We start from the raw sequence: 20,152 nt of genomic DNA on the forward strand, positions 1-20,152 counted from the left end.
TGTTTATAGCATGGATAATCTTGCAAACAGATGCAACTAACATGAATTAGTATGTCGCTAGCATGTTTCTAGCATGGATAATCTTGCTAACATATGCAGCTAACGTGAATTACAGTATGTTGCTAGCATGTTTCTAGCATTGATAATGTTGCTAAAAGATGCAACACACATCAATTAGCATGTCGCTAATATGTTTCTAGCATGAATAATGTTGCCAAAGGAAGCAACTAACATGAATTTGCTAACGTGAATTAGTATGTTGCTAGCATGTTTCTAACATGGATAATGTTGCTAACAGATGCAACTAACATACATTAGCTACCATGAATTGGTTTGTCGCTTGCATGTTTCTAGCATGGATAATGTTGCTAAAGGACGCAACTAAAATGAATTTGCTAACATGAATTAGTATTTCGCTGCCATGTTTCTAGCATGGATAATCTTGCTAACAGATGCAACTAACATGAATTAGTATGTCGCTACCATGTTTCTAGTATGGATAATCTTGCTAACAGATGCAACTAACATGAGTTAGCATGTCGCTAACCGGTTTCTAGCACGAATAATGTTGCTAAAGTAAGCAACTACATGAATTTGCTAACATGAATTAGTATGTTGATAGCATGTGTTTAGCATGGATAATGTTGCTAAAGGACGCAACTAAAACAAATTTCCTAACCTGAATTAGTATGTTGCTAGCATGTTTCTAGCATGGACAATATTGCTAAGAGAAGCAACTAACATGAATTAATATGTCGCTAGTTTGTTTTTAGCATAGATAATCTTGCTAACAAATGCAACTAACATGAATTAGCATGTCGTTAACATGTTTCTAGCATGAATAATGTTGCCAAAGGAAGCAACTAACATGAATTTGCTAACATGAATTCTGGCATCGACAATATTGCTAACAGAAGCAACTAACATGAATTAGTATGTTGCTAGCATGTTTCTAGCATGGATAATATTGCTAACAGAAGCAACTAACATGAATTAGTATGTTGCTAGCATGTTTCTAGCCGGGATAATGTTGCTAACAGATGTAGTTAACATGAATTTGCTAACATGAATTCTAGCATCAACAATATTGCTAACAGAAGTAACTAACATGAATTAGTATGTGGCTAGCATGTTTTTAGCATGGATAATATTGCTAACAGAAGCAACTAACATGAATTAGTATGTTGCTAGCATGTTTCTAGCATGGATAATGTTGCTAACAGATGCAGCTAACATGAATTTGCTAACATGAATTCTAGCATCGACAATATTGCTAACAGAAGCAACTAACATGAATTAGTATGTTGCTAGCATGTTTCTAGCAGGGATAATGTTGCTAACAGATGCAGTTAACATGAATTTGCTAACATGAATTCTTGCATCGACAATATTGCTAACAGAAGCAACTAACATGAATTAGTATGTGGCTAGCATGTTTTTAGCATGGATAATATTGCTAACAGAAGCAACTAACATGAATTAGTATGTGGCTAGCATGTTTTTAGCATGCATAATATTGCTAACAGAAGCAACTAACATGAATTAGTATGTTGCTAGCATGTTTCTAGCAGGGATAATGTTGCTAACAGATGCAGCTAACATGAATTTGCTAGTGGCTCCAGCACAGTTGACTGGATTCTGTTATTAATATGTTGCTATTGTGTGGAGGTTTGAGCTCATACTGAGGCGGTTTGCAGACCTATCTCAGAGAACTCTCGAATCCTCATGCCGGACTGCAGCCGCGGCTCCTCGATGTGCAGGTTTTTGGTCTCTGCGTTGGTGTTGTTGGTGAACTGGATCTGCACGGCCACCATGTTGGGGTCTGGACTGAAGGGCTGCCTGCTGAAGCAGTACTCCACCGCCAGACCCTCGCCCGTTATACGGTGCAGGAGCTCATACATCTTTATTGAACCGGATGGTGCGATAGTCTGCAAGAAAATAGTAAATTCATATGAATAATACAGTCAGAATTATTAGCCCTCCTGAATTATTAGCCCCCCTGTGTTTATTTATTGGGGAATGGATGACTCAATGTAGATGTATTTGTATTTTGGCGCATGCAGGACTCACTGTAGGGGCCAGAATAGTGTCGGTCAGTGACAAACCCTCCAGATCAGACACCAGACTACTGGAAAGGAAGTTAACTGGAGTCACCGGAGCCGATGCTGGAGCCGGTTCAACTGAGAAACACAGATGATACATGTTTATATTCAGCCATTAGAGTCTCAGGTCTTGTACAGTGGTTTTACTCACAGTCATCCAGATCCAGCAAAGACATTTCTTTATTCTCCTTCTTGCTCTCTTTTTTGGATGGTTTGGGAGGTGGTTTTGATACGGGCGCCTGAAGGAAACAAGAACATTTAATCAGTGGTGTAAAATAACTAATTATAAATGCTTAAATTACTGTAATTGAGTAGTTTTTCTCAGGAATTCTAATTTACGGAGTAGTTTTAAAAATGTGTACTTTTACTTTCCCTTGTGTGCATGTTTAGTGCAGTATCAGTACTTTTACTCCACTACTTTCCTTCAAACTGCAGTCACTACTGTATTTTTTCTTGTCTTTGGGGATTAGAAAAATCAGTCCTGTGGTTCCTGTCCAATCAAATCGCAAACAGAAGGTGAATCGCATTATAATACTCTACCTCAAGGGAGCTTTATAATTGCAGCAAACTGTTTGGAAGCATTAAAAGTGTCCAAGAGGATGTACAAAATCTTTACACGCATTGACCCAGAGAGTGTTTAGATGCATGTCACTGATGAGAAGATGACAGGTGTTTACTGTAAGATGAATGGAAATGGCCCTTATCACTGAGCAGGCACAAGATGTCAACATGACGTCACATGGGGACGCTGCATTTTGTTTGGGAATGAAAATCGAGTTGAAGTCAGAACTAGACGTTAGGCCGACGTCAATATCCAACGTCCAACCAAATATCAACGTCTAACGCCCGATTCACACGGGGCCTCAGCGTCAACTCTTGACAGAGGGAGTTTCTGAAGTTGGACGCGATCGTCATAGCAGCGTCAGCCAATGAAATTATGTCTTTAATCGGCTACTGTCTGAGCTGGTGTATTTGCATAAAGCGACCTGATTGGCTGACGATTTCGTTGCCACTTGAAAAGTTGAGAAATTCCCAACTTTTTCAGCAAGCAGCGCCACTGATGGATCCACAATGCAGTTTGGCAACGCCTGACGTCACCCATTCAAAATGAATGGGAAGTGTTGACTCTGACGCCCTGTGTGAATGGGGCGTAATGATGTTACAGCTTGGCGTTGTGTGGATGTTACTACTATGACGTCTATCAGATGTTGGATTTTGATTGCCATAACTGATGAATAAATGTCAGTGTTTGACGTTAATAAGAGTTAGTTTAAGATGTTGACTCGACGTTGGATTTTGGTCACTTTCTAACACAACCTAAAATCAACCAAACATCGACGTCATTATTGGACATAAAAATAAAGTTGTCCTTAGACGCTGGGTAGACACTGAATTCTTGTCACCTGACATCACAACCTAAATCTAACCTAATAATAATGTCTTATGACGTTGTGTGCCTGCTGGACAATAACTAGATGCCCTACAGAATGTTACGTTTACACACACCCACAAATTACATGTAAACAAGTCAGCTTTTAACAGTGTAATACTCACTACTCATGAGGACTGTCTAAATGTCTGCTTTTTACTTCCGATTCTAGATAGTAGGCTAGTATTCTCTTCAGTATTCTACATAGTATTCTATACTCCCGGTTCTAGCTAGTTGGCTAGTATTCTATTCAGTATTATACATAGTGTTCTATACTATCGATTCTCATTAGTAGGCTAGTGTTCTATTCTAAACTGGTCAAACCTTCTTCTTTCTGATGTCAGTGTCTGACTCAGACTCCTCCTCTGACTCTTCCTCTGACTCCTCCTCCGACTCGCTGCTCTCTGATTCGCTGTCTGATTCTGACACACTTTTCTGATTCTTCACCATCTTCCTGCTTCGTTTCCTGTCCTCGGCACCACTGCTCTGCTCACTGTACAGATAATGAAGAAGAACATCATGATGAATGGAGAAAGGATCTGATGGAAACACAGTCTATGTAAAAACAACAATAAAGTAAACATTGGCTGGTGTAAGTTTGTGGATGTTGTACCTTTCTGCACTCTCCTCCACCGCCTTCCTAGCTTTGGTCTTTTCCAATCTTTTCTTCTTTTTCTTCTGATCCTCTTCGTCTTCCTCTTCCTCCTCAGATTCGCTCTCTTCTCCGCTGTCTTCGCTCTCTGAACCGGATCTGGCGGATCTGCTTTCTTCACTGCCGCTGGCGCTTTCTGACCCGCTGCCTGAATCTGATTCTGCAGTGAGTGAACAAGCAAAAAATAAATGAATAAATAAATAAATAGATCACACTGCTTAGGGGTAGGGCTGTCAATCAATCAATCAATCAATCAATCAATCAATCAATCAATCACACTGCACAGGGTTAGGGTTAGCAATCAATCAATAAATTATTAAATAAATAAATAAATAAATAAATAATATCACACTGTTTAGGGTTAAAAATAAATAAATAATATATTCATTCATTTTCTTGTCAACTTAGTCCCTTTATTAATCCAGGGTCGCCACAGCGGAATGAACCGCCAACTTATCCAGCACATTTTTACGCAGTGGATGCCCTTCCAGCCACAACCCATGTCTGGGAAACATCCACACACACTCATTCACACACACACACACTCATACAGTTTACAATTCACCTGTACCACATGTCTTTGGACTTTGAGGGAAACCAGAGCACCCAGGGGAAACCCACGCGAACGCAGGGAGAACATGCAAACTCCACACAGAAATGCCAACTGAGCCGAGGCTCGAACCAGCGACCCACTTGCTGTGAGGCACCAGCACTACCACTGCGTCGCCATAAATAAATAAATAAATGAATAAATGAATAAATAAATAAAACAATAAATAAATAAATAAATCACATTGCTTAGGGTTATAAATAAATAAATAAATAACACTACTTAGGGGTAGGGTTAGCCAAAAAAAATAAAAATAATAATAATAACTAAATAAATAAAATACTGGTTAGGGTTAGCAATAAATAAATAAATCACACTGCTTAGGGATAGCAATAAATAAATAAATAAATAAATAAATAAATAAATAAATAAATAACACTGCTTAGGGTAAGGGTTAGCCAAAAAGGTCACACTTTACAATAAGGTTCATTAGTTAATGTTAATTAATGCATTTACTAACATGAACAAACAATGAACAATACATGTACTACTGTATTTGTTCTTGTTAGTTAACGTTAGTTAATGAAAATACAGTAGTTGATTGTTAGTTCATGTTAACTCATGGTGCATTAACTAATGTTAACAAGCATGGACTTGGATGTTAATAATGCATTAGTAAATGTTCAATTATGATTAATAAATGCTGTACATGTGTTGTTCATGATTAGTTCATGTTAGTAAATGCATTAACTAAGGAACCTTATTGTAAAGTGTTACCGCCAAAAATAAATAAATAAAAACCCGTAAATAAATAACACACTGCTTAGGGTTAGCAATAAATAAATAAATAAATAAATAAAAAAAAATAAAAAAATAAAAAAAAAAAATAAATAAATAAATAAATAAATAAATCCCAATGTTTAGGGTTAGCAACAAATAAATAAATAAATAAATAAACAAATAAATAAATCACACTGCTTAGGGTTAGCAATAAATAAATAGACAAATAAACAAATCACACTTTATAGGGTTAGCAATAAAAAATAAATAATCAAATAAACAAACAAATAAACAAATAAATAAATAAATAACCCTGCTTAGGGTTAGGAATTTTTTTTTTTATTAATCACACTGCTTAGTGGTGGGGTTGGCCCCAAAAAATAAATAAATAAGTATATAAATCACACCGTTTAGGGTTAGAAAAAAATTGTCATAAAATCAAAATATTTCTGGGAAAGTAAGTACTTGGATGCAGCTGGAAGGGCATCCACTGTGTAAAGCATATGCTGAATAAGTTGCCGGTTCATTCCGCTATGGTGACCCCTGATTCATAAAGGATAAAGCCGAAGGAAAATGAATGAATGAATTATTATGATTAGTGACTGAAACTTATTTAAGTTATATCTCATCTAATATTATACAGTTGAAGTCAAAATAATTAGCAATTCTATGATTTTTTAATTATTTTGAAACATAATTTTAATAACTGGCATATAACAAATAACACTTGGAGGTCAAACACGCCCGGGCACGATTCATATAGCCTAGTGTAAGTACACTCTAAAACTGCACATTTATAATGCCTCTTAGTCGCTGACATTATCTTCAGCAGGTATGGTTTAAAAACTCTAATGACGGATGGCTGCTTCTCACTCAGGTCTGTCTATGCTAATGAGCAAGAGATCATCACTAATGGGCGGAGCTTTCCCCCTCTGATGACACGTACAATGGGAGAATGCCAATCAAAGTGTTTCTGCAGCTGTTTTTATCAGGTGTGATTATAAAAAGTAAATTAATCTTTACCATTAGAGGTGGCTATATTCACACACTGTGGGCACACAACTGTGCTTTAACTCCTTATAAAAGTGATTTTTGCATGATAGGTCACTAAATAAAATTATTAAATGATTACCACTATCTGCTGATTCGGTCGGGCCAGATTCTCCTTCAGAGTCTGAGTAAAATGGCTTCTCCACTTTCTTCTCCTTACGATCCTTCCGGCTTGTGCATTTGCTCCACTCTGGAATCTACAAAAAGTGGCAAAACACCATCAACATGAGCTCAAATACGCATGGACAACCTAATCAGAGAGAAAGAGGTTCATATAACGGCCATGAATGCCTCTTTACAAGAAGCAAGCGTCTTCGTTTATACACTAATATAATTACTGTTGTTGAGACTCGCTCAGCGTTTGGTTACTACAGCAGGGAAGGTTTGTGCATTCATGGCCACTTTCATTTTCCTTGTGAATGCTGAGACGTTTAAATTAAAGAAATCACATCCTTAAAAAAAAGACCCCCAAAAAGACCTCCAGGACTGAATTACGCAAGACCAACTTTCCTTTGAAGTAAAAAAATGCATGTTTGGAGAATGAATTAGCGATTAGCAATTAGCATCAGCGCTGTAGGCTATTTCTGAGGTGCCTTTTTATTTCAGGATTCTTGTCTTTAATCGTAGAGCAAGGGCTGAGGAAAGGGAAAGGCTGACTAGCACAGTACAGATGCTACGCTAGGCTGGTGGCAAAAGCTCTTTGGGTCTGACGCTAAGGGTGACTGACAGACTCACGCTGGTTAAAGTGGTGACTCTTTCGAGCAGCCTAATAACCTGGCAAACAGGAAAGAATAAAAAGAAACGCAAGAATGATGCTGTGAGATGGCCAGAAGAAGAGGAAAGAAAAGAAACAGAACAGAACAGAACAGAAAAAAGATTTTAAAAAGTACACACAAGGATTCAGGTTGCACTTGTCAACAAATTAGCATGTGTATTACGTCCACGATTGGCTAACAGCTTCAGGTGAAGCAATGGAAAGATTAAGACCCGTTCGCACCAAGGACGATATCTTTAACTCAAATTTAAGAAAATATTTTCAGCCAATCAGAATTCATCCTACCTTAAAGAGCTTGAGCATTTAAAGCTGCGGACAACAGAACTGCAATGGACACTTTTAATAACAGGCAGAATGTCATTGCTAGCATGAATCCTAACTTATCAACTATAGACAGAATAATGATAAAGTTGCATTTTTTCCCTGTTAGTAACTAAAAAAGCATACTATATACTGTATAATAAGTATATATATTCTATTGCGTAAAACATACGCTGCATAAAACATATGCAGAAATATTTGGCGGTTCATTCCGCTGTAGCAACCCCTCAAAAATAAGGGACTAAGCTGAAGGAAAATAAATGGATGAATACTATATATATATATATATATATATATATATATATATATATATATATATAAGGGGGCGTCGCATCAAACCCCGCCCCTTTTATTGTCGTAAATTGACTAAACTAGTATACTAGTTTAGTCAATTTTCGACAATAAAAGGGGTGGGGTTTGATGCCACGCCCCCTTTTAAAATCGTCAATTGACTGAACTTGTACAAATTAAGCCAAGTTTCATTGGATGATAAGCAAACCGTACTAAAATGTAGTAATAAAATCATACAAATTCATACAAATTAGCCACTAAATCAAAAAGTTACGAATTGCCAAAAGATAGCTTGGACACTTATAATAACAGGCAGAATGTCATTGCTAGCGTGGATGCTAACATATTTATCAACAGTGACAAAATAATGATAATGTTGTGTTTTTTTCCTGCTAGTAACTAAAATAGCATACTATTTATTATATAATAACAATATATACTATTGCGTAAAACATACGCTGCGTAAAACATATGCAGAAATAGTTTGCGGTTCATTCCGCTGTGGCGACCCCTGATAAATAAGGGACTAAGCTGAAGGAAAATGAATGTATGAATACTATATACACTTTATGGTTTGTAAATTGTAAATATCAGTAAATTTAGTGGTCCTGGTATGAACAGACCTTAATTCTATTAGCACACCACAACTATAACACTATTTAGTATACTAAAAATACTATAACAAAGCTACAACTATAACTATTATAACAAAAACGACACAGATCAATGATACTGCGTAGAAACGTAAAAACAAAATCCCAGTCCACTCCCTATTAAAATGCTCAAGCATTTAAAGCAGTTGACGAAATTAAACTGCTCAGATTTTTGCTCAGAATAAACTGTTATTGCTAGCGTGGATGCTATTATAGTTATTATTACAGGTATCGTTCCTGGTGTGAACTTCAGAGGGGAATTCACTAAACATCAATTTACATTCGAGTTGCTTCAGCAATCAATTCAACATGCAAATTACGTAATTCGTGTATCAGCGAAAGTAAGTCCACAAATTCAACACAATTCACAACAATTTTTGGGTACTATGAATGTGGCAGATTTGGCGTATTTTACTAAGACGCTCGCAGATAGTCTAAATTATATTGCTTTATTCATTCAACTAAGGCTCACAAATATATCAACAATGCTGTTTAGCGCCTCCAGTCATAGATAAATTCTTACAGGCAATGTATACGCAGGTGTATACGAAAAAAAAGTACGCAAAAGTGTCCGTTTAGTGAGTTCACCCCTTCGTTTAGAGTTCTCTAATCATGTACTCAATATGTCAATAACAAATCAGCATTACGAGTGATGCTTTGCTGAGCATTTGGTGTCACAGTAATGGAAGTGCAACATCAATATGACGGTTTCTGATGGCTTGCATGGCAGGAAATGAGGTCAGCAGATTTCAGAGTGACACACGCAAAACACACGCACACTTTTAGTAAAGTAAGGTGGAAAGAGAGAGAAGCCACTGCACTCTTGTGTGCACCTCTCTCCAGTCTCCCAAAAGACCGATTCGACCCTCACTGGTGTCTACCACCTCCTCTTGCTGGATAATATGGTGGATGGGAAACATAAACAGACAGAGATGCGGATGAATGCCGGAGGGGGATAAAACGCATAGAAATCTGCTGGGAATGATGAGTGCGTGATGAAAGAACAAACAGGATTATGCAGACAAAAACCTGAGCTGGATTTTCAAGACCCTGACCGATCAGTGTGCGGTGCAGACCTCATGCATATGCAAGGTTTGATCATGGAATATTAATCAGGAAGGAGTGGCTTGTGTGAATGTATGCAGGTGTGTTTATATAGTCGGCTCTCAGTGATTGAAAGGAAAATTCTAGAACCACAGTTCTAGGTTCTGAAAGACTTGATAGAATTGCAGAATTTGGTTTGGAATGTTAAGCCTCTAAAGATCAATTTTGACATCATAAAGCGCAACAGTCGGGTTTCAGAAGTAAGAACTCCATTAAATTTCTTCCTACACTGCAAAAAAAAAGTGCTTTTCTTTCTTTTCTGAAAATGTTCTAGTCCAAATATTTAAAAATTATATTTTAAATCAAGAAGCATTTTCTAGACAAGCATAAAATATTAAATTAAGTGAGTTTTTCATCAGAATAAACAGCAAAAGTATGTCTAAAGGCTGATTTATACTTCTGCGCTGACGTGCACCTCTCAAAAAATTTAACTACACGTGGCAACGACGCGTAGCGCAAGCTCTGTGATTGGTCGGCTTGGTAGCGTTGACGAGTTTGGGCGGGACCGAGAGCCACGTGAATGGTGCGAGCCTGATGGAGCGATTGTTTACAAGTGTGGAGTCCCCTGAAGGAGCTCCGGATGGAAAGTTTTGTTTTGTGTTTACCTCTTAACACAAGTTGTTACACGTCTGCCGGTTCCTGCCTCAAAATGAGCGAGTTTGAGCCACTTGTACATCCCGGAAGTGTTCAGGAAAAGCAAAACAGCAGCGAAGAAACTTGACACAGAGGAACATTTACACCTCACTGCCAACTAGCGTTTCGGAAGTGTTAATGCAGACCAACAGAAACAGCGCGCAGAAGTATAAATGTACAGCTACGGGCGTTGCAAGCGCCGTGGGTTACGCCGGTCACTTGACGTAGAAGTATAAACCAGGCTTAAGTCGCAGTAAGCAAAGTGCGCCATATAAAATTCTTAGCTCCATCCACTCTAATGAAGCATAACGTAACTGAATCTTACTACAATCTTAAAGTATTTTAAAACTTTAAATTAGCATATTTCTATAGACACAATCAACAACCTTATTTTAATAATTTTAATTTTCTTCATATTTTTAAAAGCGACATATAAAATTGGGCCAAATTTTAAATGCACCAAACTTACGGTAAGAAAAGGTATTAATATACAGGTGCATTGTAAATTTTGACTTTAATATTGGAATCCACGCAGAAAAACTTCATTACTTATAATGCTTAAATAAAATTTCACCAATGAGATAGTCGCAGCTAACAATGCGCGCTTAATAAGATGCTTTGCTCCGCCCACTCTAATGAAGCATGAAGTAATTGATTCTTACTACAATCCTAAAGTACTTTAACACTTTAAATTAGCATATTTTTATAGACACAATCAACAACCTTAAATTAATCATTCTATTCTCATCTGTAATTTTAAATGCGCCATTTAAAATAATTGCGGTAAGTTATAACTTACGGTAAGAGAAGGTATTAATATGCAGTTGCATTGTAAATTTTGACTTTAATAGTGGAATTGACGCAGAAAAACTACATTACCCATGATGCTTAGAGAAAATTTTACCAAACAGAAAGTCGCAGTAAGCAAGGTGCGCCAAATAAGATTCTTAGCTCCGCCCACTCTAAAAGAATGAAGTAATTGAATCTTATTACAACCCAAAAGTACTTTAACATTTTAAATTAGCATATTTCTATAGACACAATCAACAACCTTAAATTAATCTTCTTTTTCTTTTTACATTAATTAAAATGTATAAATGAAATTTAACTGCATCATTCGCAATGCTATATGGGATTTTCCTCATTAAAGCCATTGTGTACACCAGCTTCGAATCATAGTTTGTAATCTTGTGATTCACCTCATTCCTGATTGGTCTAGTTTGAAGCTATTTTTCTTTTATAACCCGACTGTTGCGGTCTATTAATCGATAATAACTAAAATAGCTTTTCCAAATCCACCAATAGGGCTGCAGGATGAATCGTTACCACCCCGTTGGAATGCAGAGTGTGTGATTTATGCATCATGAGGGTGGAGTTATGCTAATGAGCGGGGAGAGTGAGCGATATAAAAGTGATTGAGCGTAGCGTGTTTTTTTGTCAGTGCTTTGGGGCGTTTCTTTGGGAGGTCTTGCATGTCGGAGCTCCCTCTGGTGGTCTGTAGGAGAAGCACTGGCCCTGCCTCTGTCAGAACTGTTCGCCCTGCACACACAGAATCCTTCACCTCCACGTTGCGCACGGACGGGTCAGGCGCTGATTCGGGCCAGTCGGGCAGCTCTTGGTATCCGGAGGCCTTAGCGTTCAGCAGGTGAGACAGTGACCCCAGCTGGAAGTGATCTCTGTCTGCAAAGATACAGTTGAAGCCATTTCTAATAACTTATTTATTTTATCTTTGCCATGATGACAGTAAATAATATTTTACTAGATATTTTTCAAGACACTTCTATACAGCTTAAACTTCTCTAAATTTAAAGGCATAATAATTACTTGAACCTGCCTAATTAACCTAGTTAAGCCTTTAAATGTCACTTTAAGCTGAATACGAATATGTTGAAAAATATCTAGCCAAATATTATTCACTGTCATCATGGCAAACATAGAGTAAATCAGTTATTAGAAATGAGTTATTAAAACTATTATGATTGGAAATGTGTTGAAAAAAATCTTCCTTGTTTAACAGAAATTGGGGGAAAATACACAGGATGGGCTAATAATTTAGACTTCAACTGTAGCTATTAAAATAATAACAAAAATTAATAATAATAAAAATGTAATACATTTAATGGAAAATAATGGAAATGAAGCAAAAATATTTTTAAAAACCTGGTATATGCAAATATAAAATATTAATCATTTGCAAACAAAAACTAATTATAAATAAAATATGAAACTTTTGTTAAAAGTACATTTATTTTTCTTTTATTTTTTGTTGCTATTTTTAAGCATCGAATAACTTAATTTAGCTTCTTTTTAAACTACAATAATAATAATTTATAACATTTCCTAAATTTGATTATAATGCAATAATGTGCACCTTTAGTAAAGCTGCTTATAAACAATAATTATTTTGAAAGAAGTGCTATACAAATAAACTTAAATTAAATTGAATTGAATAATGGAAATGAAATATAATGGAAAATTAAGCTAAATATTATATGAAAAATATTTTGCAAAACCTGGTATATGCAAATATAAAATGTGAAAATTTAGCAAAAACAATGACAATAAATGATAAAATATGAAAACTTTGTTAAAAGGAAAAAAATATATATTTTCTTTTCTCCATTTGCGGATTTTTTTTCTATTTTTAAGCATAGAGAAACTTAATTGAGCTTTTTTAAAAGGCAATTTTAGACTTAATTAATCTTGTTAATTGTTTAGACAGTTTAATGAAAAACAACCAAAAAAAAAGAAAAAGAAAATAAATATTAAGTGTAATAAAAAAAAATTTTGACTGAAAAAGAATGATGTCTTGATTGTTTTTGTATGTACAGTCAAGCCTTAAATAATAAAAAAAATGTTTATTTTATTTTATTTATTTAATATTCATTCATTCATTCATTCATTTTCTTGTCGGCTTAGTCTTTATTAATTCGGGGTCGCCACAGCGGAATGAACCGCCAACTTATCCAGCAAGTTTTTCGCAGCGGATGGCCTTCCAGCCGCAACCCATCTCTTGGAAATTATTTAATAATAATAAAAATAATAATAATAATATTTTTTTGCTTGACTGTATATATATTTTCTCAAATCTCTAAAACCTGAAATTAAGCTAAAAACTGTCTGCAAATCAAATGTTCTCATGGACCCTTATCGTATTTCTGTTTTTTTTCAGTAGTGGAAGTTGTAGCTAAACTTAGAGCGCAGTGAATAGAGTCCAACATTTTTTTTACAACCCTATTTGCTGAAATAATAAAAGAAAAACTCCATGATGGTGTTATCAAGACTTTCCGAAAGAGGAAAAAAAATGTGACTGATAACCGCAGCCAGAGGAGAGAATAAAGTCAAATTTACTCTCAACCTCATAGACGTTGCATTAAAAATGCCTCACATAAGAGGTGATTCATTTTTGTAATTTGGCGCAAAGATGATAAAATACATTCATAAATACATGAAAATGTTCACATGATTTTTAAAAAATCTAAATATTAAAAACTTTCAAGGATATAAGATTATGATGACCGTTAAACGGGTCATCACAGGCTTGTGAAAAGGGTCCATTATGAACTTGCATATTTCCAATCAGATCGATTGTTTGCCTTTAACCTCAATATGTGTGTTAAGATTAAGAGTGACTTTAGGAGAAACATCTGAACTGATCTCAATACTGATCTCAATACTGAATGCTGACTTTATAATGCTACAAATGAATGTAAACTATAAAGGATCTGACTGTACCTTTAAATGGAGACTCCAGGACGGGAGCAGGCTTCAGTGCAAGGAAAAGCTTCTTGGCGTATTTGCTGAGAGCGCCGCTCTTATCGGTGGGCACAATGAGTTGGCGGATGAAGCGGGCACGATCTCTGATGTCGTAGTTTTGGTCATATTTTGCCAGGTTCAGTACATACTGAGTCAACAGCTTAGTCTGAAAATTCAAAGTAGACCTCAATCTTACTTTACTACACTCTTACAATTTTACTTTATTTAACACTGAAAAATACATTTGTCTAAATATGAAAAATATTTAATATATAATATAATATAATATAATATAATATAATATAATATAATATAATATAATATAATATAATATAATATAATATAATATAATATAATATAATATAACAGAATTTATAATATAATATAATATAATATAATATAATATAATATAATATAATATAATATAATATAATATAATATAATATAATATAACAGAATGTATAATATAATATAATATAATGTAATATAATATAATATAATATAATATAATATAACAGAATTTATAATATAATATAATATAATATAATATAATATAATATAACAGAATTTATAATATAAGATAATATAACATAACATAATATAATATAATATAACATAATATAATATAACATAATATAATATAATATAATATAATATAATATAATATAATATAATATAATATAATATAATATAATATAACAGAATTTATAATATAAGATAATATAACATAACATAACATAACATAATATAATATAATATAATATAATATAATATAATATAATATAATATAATATAATATAATATAATATAATATAACAGAATTTATAATATAATATAATATAATATAACATAACATAATATAATATAATATAATATAATATAATATAATATAATATAACATAACATAATATAATATAATATAATATAATATAATATAATATAATATAATATAATATAATATAATATAATATAATATAATATAATATAATATAATATAATACAATAAACCTAAACTAATTCTATGATCTCTTATCTATTAATTATAAATATAATAGTATGTAAACACTAAACATAAAACACTAAATTAACCCCTCTGTGATGCTGACCACAGCCCCATGTCTCGGTCCACTCACCTGTTTTGAGTTAGTAAGGTATAGTTTGGCGGCCAGGTTGATGATCTGCAGCTTGACGATGTCCTCCTCATTAGTGAAGGTTTTGGCCATTTTTCGAAGGACATCAGGGGCAATCTTGGGAACGTGTTCACAGTACTCGCCGATCAGCCACAGGATGCTGGCACGAGCCATCGGGACCTGAGAGAGAGACACACACACGCACGCACACACAGTCAGGTCTGCGAAGGCTGTTTGATATGTGAAAGTTCACAGTTCAGATCAAAACTCTACCTGAATGTTGTCGATGAGTTTGGCCATGTGTTTGATGATGTCACTGTGCTGCTCGGGCTGCATCTGGAGAAGCTTTTTGATCACCACCACTGATTCAGCCACAACTAACTCTGAAAGCACACAACTATCAGCATTAGCACATAAATCACACAGTAAATAATGCTTGACATGGCAAAACGTGTAAAAAGCTAACTGCATGTAAAAAACATGCTAGCAACATCTTCTTAATGTGCTAAATATAATAACAAGGTCTAAACGTGCTATGCTAGCGAACAATACTAAAACATATTAAAAATGTTTTCAAATCTACTAAAATATCTAACAATGCTAAAATTGCATTGAAACATGCTACTAAGAATATTAAAACATGTTAACAATGTAGTAAAATCTAAACAGTGTGGTAATACATGTTTGTACTGTGGGGAAAATGTTCCTGACATGGTAATAAAATCTGATATCAGTGTATAAAACATGCTAACATTGTGTTGAAACATGCTAGCAATGTTCCAAATCAATTTTAAAACATGTCAACAATGTGGTAAATATGCTAACAGTGTGCTAATGCATAGTTGCAACGAGGGACAATGCTACTGATTTGGTAACAGAAATTTAAGACCTCATAACATTTAGTAAACATGCTAACAATGCACTAAAACATGCTAGCTATGTTCCAAAACATACTAACAACAATGCTCAAACAAACAATGTGGTAAAAATTCAAACAGTGTGGCAATACATGCTTGCAGTGTGGGGGAAATGATACTGACATGGTAGCAATGCTTTACCTGATACCAGTGTGCAAAACATGCTAAAAATGTCCTGAAACATGCTAGCAATGTTTCAAATCATACAAACAGCAATATTAAAACATGTTAACAATGTGGGAAATAATGCTAACAGTGTGCTAATGCATACTTGCAACGAGGGACAATGCTACTGATTTGGTAACAGAACTTTAAGTCCTCTTAAAATTTACTAAACATGCTAACAATGCTCTAAAGCATGCTAGCAATGTTCCAAATCATACAAACAACAATACTCAAACATAACATTGTAAAAATTCTACACAATGTGGTAATACATGTTTGTTATTGTGTGGGGAAAATGCTACTGACATGGTAGCAAAGCTTTAAGATCTGATACCAGAGTATGAAACATGCTAACAATGTCCTGAAACATGTCAGCAATGTTCCAAATCACACTAACAGTTTAAACATGCTAACAACATTATAAAAAGCTACTATTGTGCTAATAGGTGCTCGAAACGTGGGGAAAACGCTACTGACATTGTAACAGAGCTTTAAGACTTGATAGCATTTTACTAAACATGCTAACAGCATTGCAAAAATGTTAGCATTGCGCTAATACATGCTTGAAAGGTGGGGAAAATGCTACTGACATTGTAGCAGAGTTTTAAGGCCCGATAGCATTTAACTAAACATGTTAACAAAGCGTTAAAACATGCTAGCAATGTTCCAAAACATACTAACAACAATGTTTAAACATGCTAACAACGTTATAAAAAGCTAGCATTGTGCTAATACGTGCTCGAAATGTGGGAAAAACGTTACTGACATTGTAATGAAGATTTAAGACTTGATAGCATTTTACTAAACATGCTAACAACATTGTAAATATGTTTGCATTGTGTTAATACATGCTTGAAAGGTGGGAAAAATGCCACTGACATTGTAACGGAGCTTTAACGCCTGATAGCATTTAACTAAACATGCTAAAAAACACTAAAACATGCTGACAATGATCCAAAACATGATAACAATGTTGTAAAACTAACAATAACAACAATATTAAAACAGGCTAACAATGTGTTAAAAATGCTAACAGTGTGCTAATGCATGCTTGCAACAATGTGGTAAAAATCCTAACAGTGTAGTAATACATACTTGTTGTGTGGGGAAAATGCTACTGACAAGGTAGCGAATCTTTAAGACCTTATACCAGTGTACGAAACATACTACCAATATGCTGAAACATGTCAACAATGTTCCAAATCACACTAACAACAATGTTTAAACATTATAACAACCTTATAAAAGCTAGCATTTTGCCAATACGTGCTCGAAATGTGGGAAAAACGCTACTGACATTGTAACAGAGCTTTAAGGCCTGATAGCATTTAACTAAACATGTTAACAAAGCGTTAAAACATGCTAGCAATGTTCCAAAATATACTATCAATGTGGTAAGACATGCAAATGAAATGTTTAAAGGGTTCTAAAACATGCTAACAACATGCAAAAATATGTCACTAACATGCTAACAATGTTGTAAAACATGACAGAATGTGCTAAAACATTGCAGGAATACTAGCATATGCTGTAGCAGCCACATAACAACACTAGCAAACAACCCAAAACATTATGACCTAAAAATCTTTCATTTCCAGCCTCAAACTGCTGTTCGAACACATTCACACACTTCTCTGGCCAGGCTTCCTCAAGCAAATACGGTACAAAGGCTTGTTTTGATTGACTTTTTAATTGGTTGTATGCTAAAACAAGACACTAGTGTTTCTTTAATGCATTATAAGAACCTCTCATGACAACAAATGCAGTGACTTCATGAATATGACTCTCACATAATGGATAGTTTAAGGCACTGTGGGATTTGAAAGCAGTTTTATTAAAACAAAAAAACACATTTTCTCACCATCTCTGTTGGACAGCAGCTGTACGAGGCCGTTCAGACACGTGTCTCTGACTTCACCGATGTTGGTAGCACATCGACCAATAGCCTGAATGCTGGCAGCTACAAAATCCTTATCCATGCTCTTAATATACGTCTACAATACAAACAGAGACACATTTAATTCTCTATTTCCTGTGTTATAATCAATGTATATACTGAGTTATATGCAATTCGTCATCTATAGTTGGTGGACAAAACAGTTCACATAATTACAAGTTCTTTCATTCATTCACTTTCTTTTTAGCTTACCCCTTTATTAATCAGGGGTCGCCACAGTGGAATGAACCACCAACTTATCCAGCATATGTTTTACACAGCGGATGCCTTTCCAGCTGCAACCCAGTACTGGGAAACATCCATACATTGTCATTCACACACATACACTATGGCCAATTTAGCTTATTCAATTCACCAATAGCACTTGTGTTTGGACTGTTGGGGAAACCGGAGCACCCGGAGAAAACATGGGGAGAACATGCAAACTCCACACAGAAATGCCAACTGACCCAGGCGGGGCTCAAACCAGCGACCGTCTTGCTGTGAGGTGGCAGTGCTAACCACTGAGCCACCGTGTCGCTACTTACAGTATAATCTTACTAATATCACCTCAAGCCCAAACTTTTAATAGATATACAGCATTGTACTACACAGTGTAATCTACCTGAAATTCTCTCAAGATGGTGGAGATGTTCGTCTCGTTAGCCAAATTAGTCAAAACCTCCAGCTGTGTCAGAAACAGAGAATTGAAAACACTCTTACTCAAAACTCTTTAGAGAAATAACTGCATGGCATAATATGAAAGCACACAATAAATAAAACATGTTCCAAAGCAAAACGCAGCGTCACCTTGAGAATTTTGATCTGCGTCGGGTCGGTGGAGCGGATATAAAAACTCTTCAGATACGGCTCAAACATTCCCTACAAGACAAAACGCTGCATATTCAAACACCACAACAGCATGTGAACGTATGCATCAACACATTTTGAATGCTGGTTGAACTTTTGTATTAAATTTTGCCTTTGCAGAAAAGCATTTAAAACGATCTCAAGGTCAAATCTTTAAACAAAAACATAAACATAAAGACTTTTTTTCGATAAATACTTAATCAGAATGTATCTGAACGATTTTAAAGATATTTAATTCCAATTTACTGTGTTAAATAGTGTATCGCTCACCCTTCTCTTGATGGTCATGGTGGCCACGTTTTGAAGCACGACATACTGCACTTCACTGCAGACACACAAAACACACAGCAGATGTAGATACACTAAAGGTTTGTAATAACGACCAGAAGTAACAGCAATATTTTCCGTAGTGTGTTTTTCTGCTGGCCATCAAATCATTGATTCACATTCTATCATACACCCGGCGCAGTATAGTGCAAATCGTGTTTGGAGCGGTTTGTTGCTATTTTCAGACCAGCACAGCAATTATTTTCACATTTTGCGCCACGCTGTTTAAAATAGCAAATCCACTTGCGCCACTTTGTGGATTCATGTGTGTGCTGGGCTAAAAAGGAGGTGTGTTAAGGCGCATTGTTGGCGCGTTGTTATTTTGAGGAACTAAACAAGACTGCGCCATTGACCAACTAAAAGGAGGTCTAAAGTCCAGTGCAGAGAGCATTAGTTATGCGCTTATGCAGTTTCAAACGCTTACACATTGCTTAATATGCACAGTATGTACAGCAATACACAAATATCTTTACATACAGTATAAAATTATCTTATTAAATTCAAATATTACAAAAATTATAATTTTCTACACAAATATAAAAACCACTGGCTCCAAGCCTTCTTTATCTCAGGGGTCTTTTTCCAGTTTATTTATGACAATCTGCATTTGAATAATGTTATTATGAGTAGTAGTATTATTTATAATATGCATATTTATATTTGTTTTAATAAAAACAAGTTTAGATTTGTCCACCTGTTGGCTTTTGGAGA

General features: G+C 35.0%; 1 protein-coding gene across 16 annotated transcripts in view; it reads right to left on the reverse strand.

Moving 5' to 3' along the window:
- The window catches only part of ap3b2 (adaptor related protein complex 3 subunit beta 2), an 81,232-nt gene that overhangs the window by 19,484 nt on the left and 41,596 nt on the right, over positions 1–20,152 (reverse strand). For 7 of the 16 annotated variants that reach the window (XR_012400188.1, XR_012400187.1, XR_012400186.1 and 4 more), the window contains exons 10-23: positions 19,385–19,439; positions 19,055–19,126; positions 18,870–18,932; positions 18,170–18,302; positions 15,500–15,609; positions 15,230–15,406; positions 14,076–14,262; positions 11,902–12,020; positions 6,646–6,760; positions 4,145–4,343; positions 3,856–4,024; positions 2,254–2,341; positions 2,071–2,180; positions 1,700–1,928 (exon numbers count right to left, since the gene is read on the reverse strand). Coding sequence is in view for 11 of the 16 variants with exons in the window: in XM_073942707.1 (XP_073798808.1) it covers positions 1,700–1,928; positions 2,071–2,180; positions 2,254–2,341; positions 3,856–4,024; positions 4,145–4,343; positions 6,646–6,760; positions 11,902–12,020; positions 14,076–14,262; positions 15,230–15,406; positions 15,500–15,609; positions 18,170–18,302; positions 18,870–18,932; positions 19,055–19,126; positions 19,385–19,439 (1,826 nt within the window). In the remaining 5 variants the exon portion in view is untranslated. Of the gene's footprint in view, positions 1–1,699; positions 1,929–2,070; positions 2,181–2,253; positions 2,342–3,855; positions 4,025–4,144; positions 4,344–6,645; positions 6,761–7,298; positions 7,338–9,436; positions 9,497–11,901; positions 12,021–14,075; positions 14,263–15,229; positions 15,407–15,499; positions 15,610–18,169; positions 18,303–18,869; positions 18,933–19,054; positions 19,127–19,384; positions 19,440–20,152 lie in introns of all 16 variants that reach the window. The other 9 variants (XR_012400185.1, XR_012400184.1, XM_073942705.1 and 6 more) reach the window with 2 other exon arrangements.

The sequence above is a fragment of the Danio rerio genome, chromosome 25 (assembly GCF_049306965.1).
Source record: "Danio rerio strain Tuebingen ecotype United States chromosome 25, GRCz12tu, whole genome shotgun sequence".
NCBI lineage: Eukaryota > Metazoa > Chordata > Actinopteri > Cypriniformes > Danionidae > Danio > Danio rerio.